Source organism: Anastrepha ludens, chromosome 6 (assembly GCF_028408465.1).
Source record: "Anastrepha ludens isolate Willacy chromosome 6, idAnaLude1.1, whole genome shotgun sequence".
NCBI classification, from domain to species: Eukaryota; Metazoa; Arthropoda; class Insecta; order Diptera; family Tephritidae; genus Anastrepha; species Anastrepha ludens.
The window spans coordinates 42,181,845-42,201,650 of record NC_071502.1 but is presented as its reverse complement, the minus strand read 5'-3'; the positions used below and the strand labels follow the sequence as shown (position 1 = coordinate 42,201,650).

The 19,806-nt window shown below is 38.2% G+C and overlaps 1 protein-coding gene across 1 annotated transcript in view; it reads left to right on the top strand.

Moving 5' to 3' along the window:
• Window positions 1-19,806, top strand: part of LOC128868544 (potassium voltage-gated channel subfamily H member 8) — a 215,847-nt gene that overhangs the window by 95,900 nt on the left and 100,141 nt on the right. The window contains exons 5-7 of the mRNA XM_054110756.1: window positions 4,051-4,304; window positions 11,177-11,405; window positions 12,820-12,983. Coding sequence (XP_053966731.1) covers window positions 4,051-4,304; window positions 11,177-11,405; window positions 12,820-12,983 — 647 coding nt within the window. The remainder of the gene's footprint in view (window positions 1-4,050; window positions 4,305-11,176; window positions 11,406-12,819; window positions 12,984-19,806) is intronic.

The window sequence follows — 19,806 nt, the reverse complement described above, 5'->3', positions numbered from 1 at the left end:
TCCATCTTGGAACCGTCAGTGAAGACAGAGGTGCCCGGCAGTCGGTTCTACGTTACCGAAACGACCTGGATTTATATCCGGCTAAGGACTGTCACTCCTGCAGCATTCCCCCTATGTAAATATGGAAAATGTTTATGCTGCTACAACAACAACAACAACAACTACAACAACAGAGGTGCAAGCTTCGGTGCAGATTTTCTCCTCGATCCAATCTTGCCTATTTGGAAAGATTGCCCTAGCACGACCCTCAAACTCTAGTTTGCGGTTAGAGAGATCTGTTCGAATTTCGGAGAAATACGGTGTTAACTGCCCGAAAATGCTACCATGTCCCTTAAGAGATTGCCTCCAGGGGCCAATCTCCTTTAACCTGATTGGACTTTGAGCTGCGATGGACATGATGGAAAAGTCGATGGGAAGTAAGTGCAAAGCGACATTCAGGGCAGCACTGGGACAAGTTTTACATGCTCCGGTGATGCCAATGCATTCAATCCTTTGCACTCTCCCCAGTTTAGTAATGTTATAGCCTGTCCGAAGAGGCATCCATTCGTTAAAATTGGCAAAACCACTGCGTTGTACATCCACAGCAGGGCGTGTGGTTTGAGTCCCCACTTTTTACCGATTTGCAGGAGTAGAATGCTATATTGGCCCTTTTTACCCGACTTTCAATGTGTAGCTTTCAATGGAGTTTGGAGTCAGGTATCATTCCAATATACCGAATTTCCGATGAGAGCGGGGGAACGTGGTTGTTTAAATTGGGAAGTCGTAAGGGCGAAGGTTTATATTTTCTGGTGAATAGCACCATCTCCGTTTTGTCAGAGTTGAATTGAAGACTACAGGTGGCAGCCCAGCGACTGAGTATGGCCAGTGACCTTTCCAAAATCTCAGCCATGACTGAGGAAAACGGTCCCGATACCATCAGGACCAAGACATCGGCGTATGCTACTACCTTAACCCCACCCTTATTTAGCATTATCAGAACTTCGACAATAGCAACTCGTCAAAATAGGGGCGAAAATACACCACCCTGTGGCGTCCGTCTGTGAACGAATCTAGTGACTTTAGCCCCTCTTGCGACCGCAGTAACATTCCTGCAGCCAAGGAGGGACGAGATGCAGAGACAGATAGGTCTTTCCTCCTCTAGTCTATCTAACGCAGTAAGAATTGACTCCGCCTTGATGTTATTAAAAGCAGCTTCTATATCTATGAAGGCCGCCAAAGGGAATTGTTTGTCTTCCAGAAACTTTTCCACAGTTCCTACCACCTCGTGTAAGGCTGATTCCGTTGTTTTCCCTTTCAGGTTAACCTGTTGCGCTGGAGATAATTTGGATTCGGTGTGCTCTCGGATATGATAATCAATCAATCTTTCAAACACTTTTAGGACAAATGAGGTAAGACTTGCAGGCCTAAAGTCCTTGGTCGAGTCGTGACCCTTCCTCCCTGCCTTGGGTATGAAATCAACCCTCGTTTTCTTCCAGTTAGCGGGAACGTGATTAAGAGTGATACACGCAAAGTAAATTTCTTGCAGAACAGGAACCACCAAGGTGCTTGTTTTCTGAAGCATAACAGGCAAGATATCGTTAGAACCAGGAGATTTAAAAGGAGCAAAAACTATTTATTGCTCACGTGATTCTGTAAGGATAGATTCCAGGGATATATTGAGTAGCTCTGCAACAAACACCACATTTGAAGTTGAGCTTGAAAAATATGTCCACTAGTGCATTTAAAATAACTGAACTATGAAATCGTTATTCCTTAAAAAAACAAAAAATCAAATAAGCAAGAAGGTCGATTTGGAAGCATTTGCGTGAGTGCTTCGCAAAATTTTAATATTTGCTAAGAAAAGTTTTATGCTGCAACGAAAATGCAAAATTTTTTCAATTACTGTATTTATAGCTACAAAAAGTTTTGTGTTTCGCTGTGGAAAATAAATGAAAAAAGTTGGTAGAGTTGTGCGTTACTGGTCATTTTCTTCCAGCGAATATATTTACACAATCAAGTATATATTCGAGTACATACACATACATGTATGAATGTATATATATCTGCACATACTCTTATATTAAGGTGCCTCTCCAAATAAAAAAATTGCATTTCTTCATCTGGAATTCTAAAATTTGTTATTTGTTGTCTAAAGGTTTAATAGAGCTGCACATATTTGGATACTCCTCCAAAAAACCGTGTTTTTTAATAAATAATATTCTACAAAATCCATGCGGATGATAAATGAGTTTAAGCTTATCAGAGCAGCGTAAATATGCTACAAATTTTCATCAAAGTAATGAAATTTTTATTGCTAATTTTTACTTTTTTTGGACGATAAGTTTAAGGAAAATTAGATAAATTCATTGGAAGTTCATTTTCTCATCCATGTAATTTCTTATGGTGTTGGTTTCTGCCAAAATATGTTATTCGTCCACGGTGGACATATTTTTCAATGTTGCACACAACCCAGTGAAAGGACATGTTCTTTATTTACTCAGAAAATTGCGTCCAACACTGCAAAACACGCTCTTTGTCAGGCACACGCATGCCTTACTACTAACGTTTTAAGAAGTCAGCTGATTTTCACTGCAACCAAGCCTACGGGCAAAACTTCTCAAGAGAGAAAATTAGCCACATTCGCTTTTGGTACATTCGCATTCGCAATGGCATTTTACATTTTTCTTCGGATACAGAATTTTCACGCTAGATTAAATTTATTTCGTAATCGAACTCAAAAAAAAGAGGGAAATGAAAAGAGAAACATTTTTTGTGAAGAACGAAATGGACATTAAATTAACTCGTTCATGTCCGCTTGTAGCCGAATGGGAGGGTGCGCGACTACCATTCGGAATTGACAGAGAGAACGTAGTTTCGAATCTCAGTGAAACACCGAAATTAAGAAAAATAGGCAATGGCAAACCTCCGAGTGTATTTCTGCAATGAAAAAGCTCATCATAAAAAATATTTCCCGTTCGGAGTCGGCTTGAAATTGTTGGTCCCTCCATTTGTGGAACAACATTAAGACGCACCCCACAAATAGGAGGAGGAGCCTGGACAAATACTCTAAATTGGTGTACACGCCAATTATATATAGGTATATATATATCCGCTTGTTTTCGCTGATATTACTATTTTTTTATTCCATTGATACAATTTTTTCACATTTTTATGCACACTTTTGAAGTTTAAACTTTCATATCATTTAAGTTGATTTTTCGGAAAAAAACTTTTTAAAATCTAATTTTATTTATAAAAACCTCGATTTTTAGTTATATTCTAAGTCGGGTGCACCTCACAGAAATCTGTATATTTTTCCGAAAAATTTTGGAGGAGGCCCTACGGTCTTGAGCGGATTTTTGAATTCTGATGAGAAAACTTTAGCGGGTTTTTTGTGTAAAAAGTGATGCATCCTAATGTGCATGTGTTTGTCTAATGTGCTGGTATGCGTATGCGGCAGTCTAGTTTTTAGTACAAAGTTTTTTGCCACTAATGAGTGAATTATGTCATAAACAAGTTGCACTGTATAGATATTAAATGATTCGTTTTTGTTTTGCTTTATATTTGTATGGATGTCTATATGTGAAATATTTATATGTATCTCTATACAAACACTTTCACTTGATTTTAATTTAAAGTTTTCAAAAAAGTTTCTACACGCACATGCACCACCATCCAAATAGATGCTACTTGATAATAATTTTTATAAATATACACACACACACATGCAAGTATACTACCAGCACTTAAGTATAAATGAAATAAAAAATCATTAAAGGAACCATTAATAATCCTACCTTTTTATTGTTTCTTTTTTACTCTCTCTCTTTCTTTACCTCTCACCTTCGTTTTCTCGCTAAAACTTATGCAATTTTCTATTCGCTGTTTGCACTTTTCCACTTTAAAAACATCAAACTCTTTTGATTATTTTAATTATTTTATGCTTTTTTGTATCCTTTAAACTACGTTGCATTTCACCACGCCAAATTTTCCTTCCCTCTTCCCACTCCACTATGTCCCCTCTTTGTCGCTTCTCTTTGTGTTCGCGATTTTTTCGTTTACGCTGCAAAGTTTTTGCCCTTACAGCTGCTTTGCTGGGTGCGCGTTTTCGCGCTGGTTCCAATGCGGGAATGCTTGGCTTGGGCGCCTTACCCGGTCTTGGTGGCCCACCGGCATCGGATGCGGATGGCGATGGCATGGAGGGCAATAATTTGGATGTACCTGCTGGCTGTAATATGGGACGACGACGTAGTCGTGCAGTGCTCTATCAATTATCCGGTCACTATAAGCCCGAAAAGGTGAAGACGAAATTGAAATTAGGAAATGTGAGTAAAAATATTTTAATGCATAAATTTGTCATTACAGTGAAATTGCCTTACGATTTTCTCCAAATATTTAGTTGTATTGCTTTATAAGAATTTGTCTATACACCGCACGAAATATTTTTAAGGCCAAGATGATTATGAATATGAAGCAATAATAGAAAAATTATCCAATGTCGTTTCGTTGATTGCATTTTTATTACGGTGTCTCATAACAGAAATTATTCCGCATTGAATATTTAGCTACAAATAAGTCAAAGAGCCCTGCTGAAATTAAACACATTCTTAAATTAAAAGTTACTACCCGTCGTGTGCAACAAATTTTGCAAGCGGGTTCTAGTCCAGATTAGGTAAAAGCTGTACACAAACTTAAGTTAACCACACGACATAAAGAGGCCAGATTGACATACGCAGAAAAGTACCAATTTTGGGAAGATGAATGGAAAAGAGAACTTTTTTCTGATGAAAAGAAACTCAATATGAACGGATGGGATGATTCTCAAATGTATGGGTATGAAGGAAAAGGGGGAGGGAATGGCTTATAATTTCGGAGAGAGTTCAGTAATTTTGTGAGCAACTATTAGTCAAAGGCTATTAGTCATGTTTCATTTCCACAAAAATTTATAATGTGAATATATAGAACTTGTATAAATAGCGATGGTCTGCAGAACTGCAAAGTGTTTTGTAACAAGTCCGAACAGAAAATTGTCAAACTTTCTACTAAAACTTGGATAGAAAGACGTTCGGTTGATGGCCGGTATTATTACAGGACACAACCCATGGGGTCAGCATATGACCACCATAGGAATCATTGAGGACAAAATGTGGTGTCGTGCTTGGAGGAGGCGGATAGCACTGAGCACTTTCTCTGTGAGTGTCCTGCCTTTGCTAGAGCAAAACTATGAGTTTTCCGTTCCGATGTGGTGAGAATGAGTAATAATCGTTCTCTAAAACTGGAGGATATTTACAGATTTACCAAAGAATCTGGAAAATTCTCACAGGACTAACTACCTCTGTCTCTATTCTTTCCTATCCCTTTCTTTGGTAATTTTCTCCTTTCCGCCTTGACTATCTACCCTCTTTGCAAAGCTCTAAATTCAATGGGCTAGCCTGAGTGTTTTAGGAGCCACCAAATCTCTCGAAAATTCAAATTTCAATTTTTGTATAGAACTTCTAGATAAAGTACTTATTACTTTTTTTGAGGCTAATTTCGATGCGGAGTGCATTTACCAGCGCAACAATGCAGCTGTTTACTCTTCCGAAGCAACAGCGAAAAAGTACAAATTTTAGAACGGCCTGACTGCATCCTTGATTTGAACTCAATCGAAAATGTATGGGAAATACTTTCCCAATCGGTTTTCAAAAATGGCATTGGTCATACACTTTTTTCGTTCTGCAGAGTTTACTTTTCTTAATAATTGATTTTAGCATCTTGAGCCTCTTCCTGGATATTTTTAAAATATTTACCATTAAAAGTTCAAATATAAAAAATATAAATTTTTGGCCCTAAACTGCATGATGCTTAGCGATACAACGGTCGTGGCAGAATGGGGCCACACCTCCCACCGCCGGCAAGTGAACAGAGGCACTCCGCAAGGTGGTGTTCTCTCGCCACTACTCTGTATTGCCGTACTTAACGGTCTGCTAGAGGAGCTGGAGAGGAGGGGTCCTAGGATGATTGCCCACGCGGATGACGTGGCTCTTATTGTCAGAGGCAAGTTTCTAGATACTCTGATGGAACTGATGCACGGTTATCTGAATCTATATTAGTTATAAATTTTACCGCAAATTGCGGCCTATCGATAAATCCTCTGAAGACGGAGCTCGTCTTCTTTACGAGGAATTACAAAATATCTAGAGTGTTTCTCCCCTCAATAGCGGGCGTTCCATTGCTGCTCTCTGACAAGGTGAAGTACCTGGGACTCATCCTTGACAGAGGTGGAAGCCAAACATTGAGGAGAGAATTAGGAAGGCAACAGTTGCATTGTATGGTTGCAGGGGAGCTATCGGCAAAAGAGGGGGCCTCTCGCCTAAAGTCACTTTTGGCTTTATAATACGATTATAAAACCAATCTTGCTATACGGAGTCTTTGTCTGGCGGAACTCGCTAGAAAGGATGGTATGAGTTAAGAAGCTGGAGAGGGTACAAAGGTATGCCCTCATTGGAATCAGTGGGGCGTTCGGTACCACTCCTACTCTAGCGCTTAACGCTATGCTGAATGTGGCACCCGTGGACATTGTAGGAAAAACTACCGCTGTACGCGCCGCAATCAGACTAAGGTGTTCGGGCCCTAGGCTAGACATAATTTACGGACACCCTAGCATCCTTAAACATTTTGAGTTCATCCCCATGGTGCTGGATCACTGTACACCCATGCTAGGTCCGAGCGGATCGTTTTCTACTCATATTCCCTCAAGGGAGGAGTCGGCAGGGTGCAACATTTGGCGGCAAGGCATGGCAAATATGTTCACAGATGGCTCGAAATTGGAGGGAAGGGATGGTGGGGGAGTATTCTGTATGGAGCCTCCCATCAAACTTAAATTTAGGCTTCCCGAACACTTTAGTGTTTTCCAAGCGGAGGTATCCGCAATTATTGAAGCGGTGGACTGGTTGCTCACCTCGGTAATTACCGTTAAGGAAGTACCATAAATATTTACTCCGATATCCAAGCGGCAATTAGGGCCTTGGCCTCGTTGTTTGTGCGTTCGAGTTTGGACGGCATGGACGGAAAGTGCTGGGCTGATGAGCCGGCTAGACAGGAAACTTTGGAGATGGTTTCGTCGCGAAATGAGGGAAATGGGGTTCCTTAAGAACCTGTAGTCTCCTCCTGGAAAGACGGGCCTCGAGTCCACTCAGCGAGTGCTGGGCTAGTGTGCAAACGTGCAAGGTCACGGGGCCACGGGCTGATCGGAGACGCTCGAGTGAACTCCTAAGGCTAACAAAGCCCCAGCTCTCGGGTATCCTTACCGAGCACTGTCCGTTAGGTGTTCATGCGGTGAGACTTAGGACTGCCTCAAGTCCGTTCTGCAGAAGCTGTCTTGAGGACGAGGTGGAATCATCTCAACACCTTCTTCTCAGCTGCCCTGATCTCGTCTGGCAAAGATTTAGACATCTGGGCTCTCATTTTTTCGCTGGGCCTGCGGATATAGCGGGTTTAAATATCATAACTTTGGTGAAGTTCATCAGTAGCTTGTTGCGGGTAACTACGAACGCAAATTAGCCACCGTCGACGTCGTCGTAAAATGCATGGTCATCATCGTCTCTAATCCCAAGGCTCCTTCTTCCTTCCCTTCTCCTTTCTCCTCTCCCATGTGTGGCATCACAACGGACGGATTTTCAATATTTGTCCAAGTGTGCGCTAAGCTAGGGCAGCCATTTAACCTAACGTAACCTGGCCCTACATTGATAATAAAAACATAAGAGATTTAGTTGTTCTTTTAATTTTTTCGTGAGGTGTACGAACACACATTACAACTTCTCGAATAGAGCGATTTCATGGCAAGAGATCCAAGTTTTTATTTCAGACATTGTCGTCAGTTCTTCAAAAAACTGGTTTATTTATAGCTTGATTGTAATAAGTAAAGGGAAAAAAATGTGTATAATATTTAATTAATTCAGATTTACTCAATGTAGAAAAGTTTGGTACATAATTTGTTAAATTTGAATATTTGTGATTCTTTTCAATATTACTTTAAATTTTTAAAAAAATTTTTTTAGAAAAATAGATTTTTGAAAAAAAGTATTTTTTCTGTGCAAAATTTTAGAAATTTTTATTTTAGCAGTTTTCAAACACGCTGCAGTCGAAGAAGGGGTAACTTTTTAGTTTATTTAATAATGGCGAATTAATATCTATTACGAATAGAACCATACTGATTGTGTGAGGTTTAATTGTGTTAGTGTGCGTTGAAAACAGTGCTTTGGTGAAATTTCAATGTGCGGGGGGGCCAATTCTTTTTCGAAGTCCTTTCTAACAGTTCGGTTTCCACCTAAAATTATAATAAAAAGTTTCATAAAAGCATAGTTCTAAAGTAAATTTAAAGTAAATTTCGGAACTCCAAATTTCAATATTTATTTTATATTTTTGTATATGTAAATCAAACGAATACTTCATAACTTGCTTTTTATTTTCGTATTAATTAAAGATAGAAAATACATATATAATATAAATTTTTATTGAAAGCTCAAAATTGATTCATTGATTCGAACTATGTATGCTCTAATGGACTTTTTTTCTTATAAGTTTATGTAAAATCCGGATCTTCAAAAACAATATCGAAAGAAATCATTGCATACTCCCCTTATGTAATATAGGTATATAAATCACCGAAGTTATTTTCTCTTTTGACTTAGTTCTGGCATCTAAGTTCGATTTTGAACATCGTTGCATTAAGAGACTTAGAGTAGAATTTTGTGAAACATATTTTTATGATATATTTTAATCCCTTATAAAAGGTGGTTAAGTTTTAAAGGCCGGTGTTGATTTTGAATAAAACACGATTTGTTTCAGAAAATTATTGTCATTTCTCTTTATTATATTGGAGGTTGAATTAGTTTTAAAGGTTTTTTTCGAAGATTTGGGGCTTAATTGTGAAAAAACGGTACAAAATATTTTATTTGAAGTATTGGCCATCGCTAGCTACAACTTTCGCCCATCTTTCGGGCAATTTCCGGATGCCGTTTCTCCAAAATGCTGGCCGCTGCTTGGCTCAACCCATATTTTGGTAGCCTCGTACGAGGAGAACTGCTGGTCCGCCAAATCGAGACTCATATGCCGGAACAAATGATAATCGGAGGGAGCTATGTCTGGACTATACGGCGGGTGGAGTAACACTTCCCAGCCAAGCGTTCCAAGGTATTTTTTGACAGGTTGAGCAACATGCGGCCGAGCGTTGTCATGTTGCAAAATAACATTGTCGTGCCTTTTTACCGTTTCCGGCCGTTTTTCTTTCAATGCCCGGCTTAAACGCATCAATTGCAGTCGGTAACGATCCCCCGTGATTGTTTCGCCCGGTTGGAGCAGCTCAAAATATACGACGCCGACCTGATCCCACCAAATGCAGAGCATGATTTTCTTGCCGTGAATATTCTGCTTGGCCGTCGACGTTGATGCGTGGCCGGGCAAACCCCATGATTTTTTGCGTTTTGGGTTATCGTAGTGGATCCATTTTTCGTCGACAGTCACCACCCGATGCAAAAAACCCTTCCGATTTTGTCGCTCGATCAGCAATTCGCACGTAAAAAATCGCCGTTCGACGTCGCGCAGCTTCAACTCGTACGGGACCCAATGTCCTTGCTTTTGGATAATTCCCATCGCTTTTAGACGCTTGCAAACGGTTGATTTATCAACGCCCAATGATTCAGCAAACTCTTCTTGGGTTTGGCACGAGTCCTCGTTTACCAATTCCCCCAATTCCGCGTCCTCGAACTTTTTGGGCTGGCCTTGTCTTCGGTGTGAAAATCACCACTTTTGAATCGTCGAAACCAGTACTCACATGTTGAAATCGACGGAGTATGGTCTGGGTAGGCCTCCTGCAGCAATTCACGGGCTTGGGCTGTATTTTTTTTTTCAAATTGAAGCAGAAAAGCAAAGCTTCCCGCAAATTGCGTTTCGACGGCACGAAAGTTGACATACTCGGAGCACGAAAACACTGCGTTGTTTATACTTCAGCGAAATGACAGATACTGATAAACAAAGCCTAGGGATGAGGCTTTGTCATGAATATATATTCAGTATTGCCAACGCGATAAAGTGATAAATAGCGGCGTCTGTGTGTCACCTTTAAAACTAATTCAACCTAATACTAGTAAGGCTCAATTACGCATGGAACAAAATATTGGCCAAATAGCCGCCGCGGCCTCAGCGGCACACCTCCATCTAATGGTCCAAATTTTCGATGACGCTGAGGCATAATTGAGGTTCTATGCCGTTAATGTGCCGAATTATCTCATCCTTTAGGTCTTGAATTGTTGCTGGCTTATCGACGTACACCTTTTCTTTCAAATAACGTCAAAGAAAGAAGTAAAACAGTGTCGTTGACGTTTAGGTATGGTTCACTTTCAACATCGGCCCTTGAAATTTAACCACCCTTTAATTCTCTGTTATTAGCATTTCTTAGCCATCCTTACAAAACGAGCAAAAATACCCATTTATTGAGAAGTTAAAGCGTTAAAGAATTCCACAAAAATGCTCGGTGTAATTTTATAAATAGACCAGTTGAACATATCCTACATGTCTTATATAAGGCTAACGTATTTTCCTATGCCAATTTACCATAAGAATGTGCACAAGTGGGATAACATTTAGAATTGTTCAAAACTTTAAGTTACGACTTTAGTAAAAAAAAAAAAATAATAATAAAAGACATTTACAGAATACATAGGTTACCTGTTTACCTCTTCCGCGTAAAATTTGTATTTTATTTGCACGGACGCAAAATAAGGCTCATCCCAATAAGGGAAATCGTGTGTAAACAAACAGAGATTGCTCAAGTATTTATACTCGTACGCTTTTTCAGCCCACAAATCCACTTTCCACTCGCGGTGTGCTGAGTTTAATAAAAACGTGTGGTAATTGTCAATTCAAATAAATACGAGTGCACACAACTACCACCGTTAAGGAAGCGAATGGATGTGCGAGTAATTCGAGCAACCAAATTAAACGCAATTTAATCCATTTCTCCCATGCGTATGTGTGAGTGGCTTTATAACTGGATTTTTTTTTATTTTTTTTGTGGCCCATGATTTCATGTAGTTCATAACTTTTTTAGCTTATCTTGCTTTTGATTGCTTTTGGTTTATATATACATATTGTTTTAATTGTTTTTTTTGCTCCTACATGCGATTTAATTCATATTTTTTTCACTTTTTCCACACAGAATTTACTGCATTCAACAGAGGCGCCTTTTCCCGAATACAAAACACAATCACTAAAAAAGTCACGCTTCATTCTGCCGCATTACGGTGTTTTCAAAGGCTTCTGGGATTGGATTATATTGGTGTCGACGTTTTACGTGGCCGTTTTAGTGCCGTACAATGCGGCATTTGCGAAGGCAGATCGTCAAACAATGGTATCGGATGTCATTGTCGAAGCGCTTTTCATAGCAGGTGAGTGCGCTGTTAAAAACAATTGAAAAAATTGAATGAACAAATCTTAACAAACCTTTATTCATATGAAAAATATTAAAAAAATTTAGTTCCGAGAAAGACGCATGGGAAATTTTCGGTATGACTTGCCTTGAATTGAGAAGGGCTGTTTAAAATGGTGTATAGAAATTTTTCGTCGGTGTCCACCGTAGCCGATTTGCTTAGTGCATGATTAGGATTCACAAATGCTCAGGTTCGATTCTCCGGGCATGAAACACCAAATGATAGAAAATACATTAATATTATAATGTAATAATAGCGGTCGCTTCTCGCAGGTACTGGCAAGCCTCCGAGCATATTTCTGTAAAGAAGAAGGTCCTCATAAAAAAAAAACCAAAAAGATACTCTGCCATTTTTAAGGTATCGGTGTATATTTTCAACAACAAAAGAAAAAAATAATTCTTTTCAACACAGAGCTAACCCATACGTGTATATTTTTTCTTTGGTTTTTTTTTTTCACACCAAAGGCCACCCTAAATTATAAGACATTTAAAAATTTTGCCTTCATATATTTGCTTTCGAGTATACACATAAATCCATTTGAGAAGCACATTTTATAAATTTAAGTTTTTTTCCACTCTCCCTCCGCTCTGCGAAAAAGCGCAATAAGTAAGAAAGTGAAATTTGTACGCTGTAAGGCTGTACGTGAAGTGCATAATAAATTTAATTAGTTCCTTACAGCAGGCCTCTCATACGCCGAGTAAGTGGAGAGTAGTTAAGTCGCTGAGTGACGACCACCTCAGCTGACTATATCCGCGTGAAATTCAAGTATACGAAAAGTAGTGAGAAGAAAAACAAATGTACGAAGCTATTCGCCTCTACAGCTAGAAAATGTTTACGAAAGCGTGTTAGAGGTCAAGTATGCGCCGCTAAAAAAATGTACCATCCAACGCACTTCGTTGCTGGTGAAGTAGGTGAGCAACCTACATTTTATTTTAAACAAAAAAGCCACAGGTCTAGTTGAAGTTGGTTGAGTGCACTACTGAATTTATGTAAATTTTAAGGTTACTCATCCGCCCAGGTGGTTACTTAATCTTTCATTGATTAAGATGCACGGTTGTTTGCACTTATATGGACACCTCACCAGTTTGCGCAAATATTTGCGAACGAAAAAGATATTTATCTAGATATTGCGTTATTTTTTATATTTTTATTTAACCTTCGACTATATTCTATATTATAAACTTTTATTACCTTAAGGCAGCAAATACAGACTCCTTTAATGAATTTACTTCTATTGGATTTCCATGTCTATTTACTATACCTCATATCTAAGTACTTACTGACGACCGCAAGTCATTGATGGCTTGTGTATATTTTATTGCTAGCCAATATTTATGTCTCTTTTATTTTCATTTTTGTATACTCCTTGCAGACATTTTATTGAATTTTCGTACAACATTTGTCTCGAGCAAAGGTGAAGTTGTCTCCGATTCGAAATTGATTGCTATTAACTATTTGCGCGGTTGGTTTGTGGTGGATTTGCTGGCGGCGCTGCCATTCGATCATCTTTACGCTTCAGACCTGTACAATGGAGAGGTGAGTGGCGGGTGGTAGAAAATGTGAAGAAGAAAACATTAAAAAAAATCAGAAACAATTTGCTACAAGCAACAAGTTGCATACATCACTTTTGGGCTTTTGGACTTTAAAACTTTAAAAATTTGGTGTTTAAATACCATTTAGATTCTAAATGAGTTTTATAGATTAAAGTTTTTTTTTCGTTTTGAGCTCTTAGCAAACTTTCGCTTTCTAACTTTTTCATTTACTCTTCTTTGTGTGTTTGTTTTGGTTTAACGAGTGTGTCATTTAAAGTTTTACAGCTTTTAAATGTTGACCCGTCAATGCCAATTCGCAAAAAGCACTCGAAACTTGTATCAAATAGGATAAAATGGGGGTAATTTATTCTAGAAGGAAAGTTAAATGTTGAAATTAAAAAGCTTTAAAGAAGACATGCAATATATTTTTGATCTCTCAAGCAACTTGTGGATATAAATAAAAATATTATTTGGTAAGAGAAACACATTGAAGTGGGGGAAGTAGTAATCGTATGATGGTTTGTTTGAAGAAAAAGCATCATTGGGTAGTACCTCACTGCGAAAGATGTGCCTTTAACATTTTCCTAGGATAATTAAAAATTTTTCAAAGACGGCAGCGAATCACCCAAATGACTATTTTAGCATCGCAAGAAATGAGTGTATTTATAGGCTAATGCTTCGAAACAGAAATGCGTGTGTGCACATAACCGAAAAAATTATTATTAAGGAAAATTCACACATTTCTTTTAATAGTGGCCAAACAAATTTTGGTTTTTAATTTTAAATACAGAAATTCATTTGTTTTCCCTAATGTATTACTTCAAAAAGAAGATTTAGAAATAAAGGTTAGCTTAGGTGGTAATGGTTGTCCAGAAAGTGGGGCGACTTGTACGAAAGACGTTTGGCTCATCCTTCATGATACCATTGCAAGAGGGGAAGAAGAGGTGAAGGAAAAAGCGATATGGCGAAAAGAAGAGGTATTGGGAGGGCTGAGTATTTGTGGACTATGAACGGTGACTAATTTGCGGTTGTGTTAGCCTCTTTATGCTGCTGATAAAGTTCACCAGATTTCTGATATCAAAACCCGCTATATTAGCAGGCGCAGAATTGAAGTGAGAATCAAGGTGCTTGAATCTTAGTCCCGCGAGAGCTGGACAGCTAAGGAGCAGGTGCTGAGATGACTCCACCTTCTCCTCCATACAGCTGACGCGAAAGGGACTCAAAGTAATTCCGAGTCCCACGGCATGTTTACCCCGCGGATAATGCCCCGTGAGGGTGCGCACGAAATCTGAGAGATGGGATTTTGTTATCCTCAGAATATCCCTCGCACGTCTTCTATTCAAACGTGGCCAGAAGGACCTCGCGACCTTACACATTCGTGTACTTGCCCAGCGCTCGCTAAGTTGGTACAAAGCCCGTCCTTCCAGGAGTAGAGTGGAGCTTGTCAAGGGGATCCCGATCCCTTCCTTTTGCAGGCACACTACCTCACAGGTCCCTTGTCTGGCCAGCTCGTTGGCTTCGCATTTTCCAGCAATGTCACTGTGACCAGGTACTCAAATTATCTTCATTATCGAAGAATTCTGATGCAATCGTCAGTGAGACCAGGCATTCCCTGACCAGTTTCGAGTGCGCCATAATAGAGGCTAGGGCTCTAATTGCCGCTTGGCTATCGGAGTAAATATTTACATTTTTAACAGATATTACGCAGGTAAGTAGCCAGTCAGCCGCTTCTCTGATTGCGGCCACCCCTGCTTGGAACACACTACAGTGATCCAGTAATCTGAATTGGAGTTCGATGAGGATCTCTTTGCAGAATTTAGATTTAGAAATACAATACTCAAAACAAAAATAGAGAATCTTTTTTGGTTGCCGTTTTATACGCTTTTAAGGGGGTAGTATGGTATTTTTTCATTTTTTTTTTTTTTTTTTTTAAATTATTCTATAACATCTTAAGATTATTGTGTGAAAGTTTGAAGTGCATTAGAGTAGAATTGACAAAGACACAAAGGATTAAGTATCTACCTCTCCAACCGGATTTCACGCTGCCGAAAATCTTTAAACGCGTTTTTCTCACACTTGCCTTTTTTACGGTCGGTGTCCACTGTAGATTCATATCTACTGCACCGATTCTTTTCAAATTTGGTTTTTTTGTTTCTTTACTTTATTCACGAGGTAACGACGTCGAGTTTTTTTTTTTTTAAATTTTGTCATATTTTAAAACAACAAAGTTTTCAAGTTTTTTTTATGAAAAATCGGTGTTTTGACTTCAAAGCGCTTTAAAAAATTAAAAAAAAAAAAAAAAAAATTCGACGTTGTTACCTGCGAAACTTTATTAGCTGATGAAATCAATTTGGTTTTTTGATTTTAGTTGATCCAGTAATGAGTTCTGAGGGACACCGCAATAAAACTTTTTTATGAGACGTCCGCGAAGATTCGCTGCCACCAACTCATTTCTTCATAAAAATCAATGAAAATTTCACACAATATTCTTTAAATATGACTTTATAATGAAGTAATTTTAAAATTTTGAATAAATCAACTGTGTCGACAAAAAAAATTTCGAAAAATATGCTTGTTTTACACCGAATTAACCATACTACCCCCTTAAAGAAATACCCAAATAACACCATTTCAAATGAGGCGAGGGCCAAAATAAAAAAATGCGTCTTAGTATTACCTGAAAAGCTTAAGAAATGAAGAAATAATATGTACAACACTATATGTAAGTACTGTACGAATAGATTTTCAAGAGCTTGAAAGACTGAAAAGGAAGTATTTTAAACCATTTTTTATTCATGCACTCCAATGTACTCCATGAACTCTCAAACTTTCTTTTGCTTACATGTATGCACATATGTTGTACATCCATTTGTCCATTTGTATTACATGTTTTGCAAAAACCTTAGTTCTCGTAAGTCCTATTTAAACTCATATCTGATTTTGTAACTTTTTTCCACATACAAAGTCCTTTCACCCGCTTGCTGCTTACTTTCTTGCTCTTACTCTTTTTATGCTTCATTAAGTCATTATTTAACTCTCACTGAGCTGCTCGTTTGTTGCCTAAAGTTTTTAGTCAGTGGTTGGAATTAACTTTACTTTGTAGCTTTTATTGCTTTTATCTATAAGTTCTTCAAACTTTCCTTCAACTGTTATTTGTAATTTTCATTCTATTTTTCTTCCATTTTTCTACAGCTGTTTTACACAGCATGCACTTCCTTATCGTTTTGTGTCCGAACAACAGTGCTGATATTTGAATGCTAGGTGCCTTGTTGCCATTTTAGGTAGCTGTGATGAGTTAGCACTTGTCATATTTATAAGGCAATTAAAAAATATTTATTAAACAGTTTTTGATTATTCAAATATGATTTCTAAATCAGTAATAGGAGTGCCTATTAATATCGGGTGTAATTTTAAGAGCCTTAGAATTTCAAATAGTAATAAAAACAGATATATTTTTGGAATGCATTTTTTTTTATTATAATCTGGCAGTTAATTTCATGGCATTTATTTTTGAACATATGCCAAGTCCGCCGCGGCTATGACTTACTTCATCCATTCGTTCAGCCCCATCTTAGATTACTTTTGCCATTAAATCTGAATTATAAATCTAAATGTGCCCAATCAGTAAAAATACGACTCAAACGTTGGTCATTCCGCTTCAATTTTTTTACGGGCTATATTTTATATGCACGTACCAAGATCTTTACGTAAAATTTTTCACGTAGTCGAACGACAAAGGCCAACAAGTTGAGAACCAGAACGGGGCGAAATTTCGGTGTATTCTTCAACACTTCGCTGTATGAACTTCATACAGTTTTTTTTTTTTTTTCAAAGTAAGTTTCCGCAATTACGAAGCGTTGTTATGGTTTTAAGCGATTCATGGTGACTTGCCAAACCTTACAGAATGGAAATGTCAACAGAATTAGCCATTCCTAGCTGTCAAACCATAATTGTAAATATCAATAGTTCCCATTGAACTAAAAAAACACGCGATGCTTTGTTTTCCTAGTCAACACGCACATTTTTTCTTTTTTTTTTTTTTAATTGGTGCGATAACCGCTTACGCGATTTTGGCCAAGTTTAACAAAGTCGTTTCTTCCTCGTGCTAACCGGCGCCAATTGGACACACCAAGTGATGCCAAGTCCTTCTCCACCTGATCTTTCCAACACAGAGGAGGCCTTCCTCTTCCTCTACTACCACCAGCTGGTACCGCATCGAATACTTTCAAAGCCGGAGCGTTTGTATCTGTTCGGACGACATGACCCAGCCAACGTAGCGGCTGGATCTTTATTCGCTGCGCTATCTCTATGTCGTCGTAAAGCACATACAGCTCATCGTTCCATCGTCTGCGATATTCGCCGTTGCCAACGTGCAAAGGTCCAAAAATCTTACGCAGAATCTTCCTCTCGAACTCTCCAAGCGTCGCTTCATACACGCACATACCCGAAACAAAAAACTCTTTTTGACATTTGTTTATTATTGTTCTGACTACCATCATGTTTTTCAATTATCTTAAAAAATTAGCAAAATATATCTATAAAATATTCGTATTTATTGTCCTGTTTTAGGGAGTGGGATTGTAAGTAACTATCCTTCGGTGTGTATAACAAATGCGAAACATGAAAAGATAGAAAAATTGAATTACAGAAACATTTTTTTTAATCAAAATCAGGCCTTTCGGTGGCCAATGTTAGACTTGCAAATGCATTTTTTAATATATTAAAAAACTGCTTCTAAAAAGCCATCGGTAATTCGTAGTCAGCATAAAATTGTAGGTCCATCCATTTGTTAGAACAAAAATTGAGGAAGAGAATAGTAGACGGCAGTTATGAATGATAGTGCAACGACGAGATGACAGAAGTATAGCTGAGCTCATATATTGGAGTCATTTCCCGCTACAAAAATTCTCATTGAGATAATTAAGTGGTTTGGTTTCAAAAAAGGTTACAAAGTTGTGCGACAATAATATGTGTTTCAGTAGGACTCCGCATTAGCTCACAAGGCAAGGACAACTCTGGCTTCGCTCTACAATAACCACATTTATAACCGCCTTCAAACTTATTCTGATGTTCACTCGTTGTTCCGTGAGGACACAGTTGGGGTAAATGTGGTTCAATCACGCCGAACATCCTTAGAATATCACCATCATAAAAGTGGTGACCACAATATTATAAGTGCATATAAGTTGGCTCATGTATGCAGGTGTTTCTGGTCTTGGCTAGAGTTGATTTTTGCAGCTTGCGACTAATTTTGAACTCGAACATATGCACCGTCATTGCACTAACATAACAATTTGGTATAAACAAAGAATATGGACTATTTCGCGGGAATCAAACCAAATATGAAGTTCGACAGAACTTTTTATGCTGACTATAGCGGTACGAAAACATTGAATGAATTTTTTTAAGTGGAATCAAAACTAAACTGAACACATGGAAATTAGATAAAAAAGTGCGTGTAGCGTAATACATATATCAGAAGTGAAACTTTCAAGGCAGACCAAGAAAGAGGGAAAGACCCGAGAAAGAATGAGAAAGAAAGAGAGAGAGAGAGAGCGGGAGAGAGAAAGACCGGTGTAGGTAAACGCCGGACACAAAACGTGGCAACAACGCGCACTGCTCCGAGCGTTTATCACCCACACAAACGCAGCGATTCCAGGACCGCAGCAACGACACAGATTAGCGCAAGGCAATAACAATAAATCTGACGCCGGAATGGATATCACTTTATAGTACGCACAAGCACTAGCCAGGACACGGATGTAGGCGCCAAAAAGTAGGCACCAAAAAACACGCAAAAAAAATTGGATCCAAAAATCGGCCCAAACCGTAGGCATCAAGGCTATATTACGCCAAAAAGTAGGCAAATATATTTCCAAGTTTGCACCAACAAACAAACGCCAGAAAGTAAACAGTGTTATTTCTCACTAGAAATTAGCAACCACAAGGAAAACTCAGGAAAAATAGACTAAAGTGTATCTAAGATATATAAAAGGCTATATATAGCTCTCTCTCTCTCCTTTTCCTCTACGTTATATCTTTTTTCTCTCTCGCCGAAGGAAAATGCTCAAACCGTTGCACGACCTTGAAATTTTACTCTCCATTCTCGCTCGTTCATCGACGCCTAAGAAGTTTCACTTCAAAAATTATTGAATTATTTAAAAAAATTATATTTATACTTCTATTACATTGATTGCCAAATTTTCCACAAAAGCAAATAAATAAAAATAAAAACATACACAAAAACTTAAAAGGTACTTAAATTGTAGGATATGAATTTTAATTCTCCGTTGGACACTTTTTTTAAAACCTTCGGTTGGACACCCGGGCATGTCCTTTTTTCGACCTCTATTCGAGGATCCTTTTTAAAAGGTTATATCCATAAATCGATAGAAAATTAAATTTTAGAAAACTACCTGGAAATTCAAGTCGTTAGCTATAATAGAAATATTTTAAATTTAATTCAGAAATATGTTAAAAATGAAAAAGCAAGTTTCCGGATCCGGGTGCACAACGGAGGGATAAATACATTCCGAATATATATGATACTTTGTTTTTCATAAATAGTTGAGTAGCTTTTAAGACACTTTAGGATATAAATCCATTTTTGATTTCCACGTCGTTGTAATCAGCATAAAAAGTTCTATCAAACCTAGTTTTTGGTTTTTTTTTCTAACAAAACGGTACGTTTTCTTTACTTATTCCATACAGTTCTACAGAAGGCGAATAGTTATGAGAACTGCAGGGCAGACGAAGTGACAAGGAAAGGAACTCATTCATAATGAGCAAAGTCTATCCATGACGCGGGTGCTCCTCTATTTTTATTC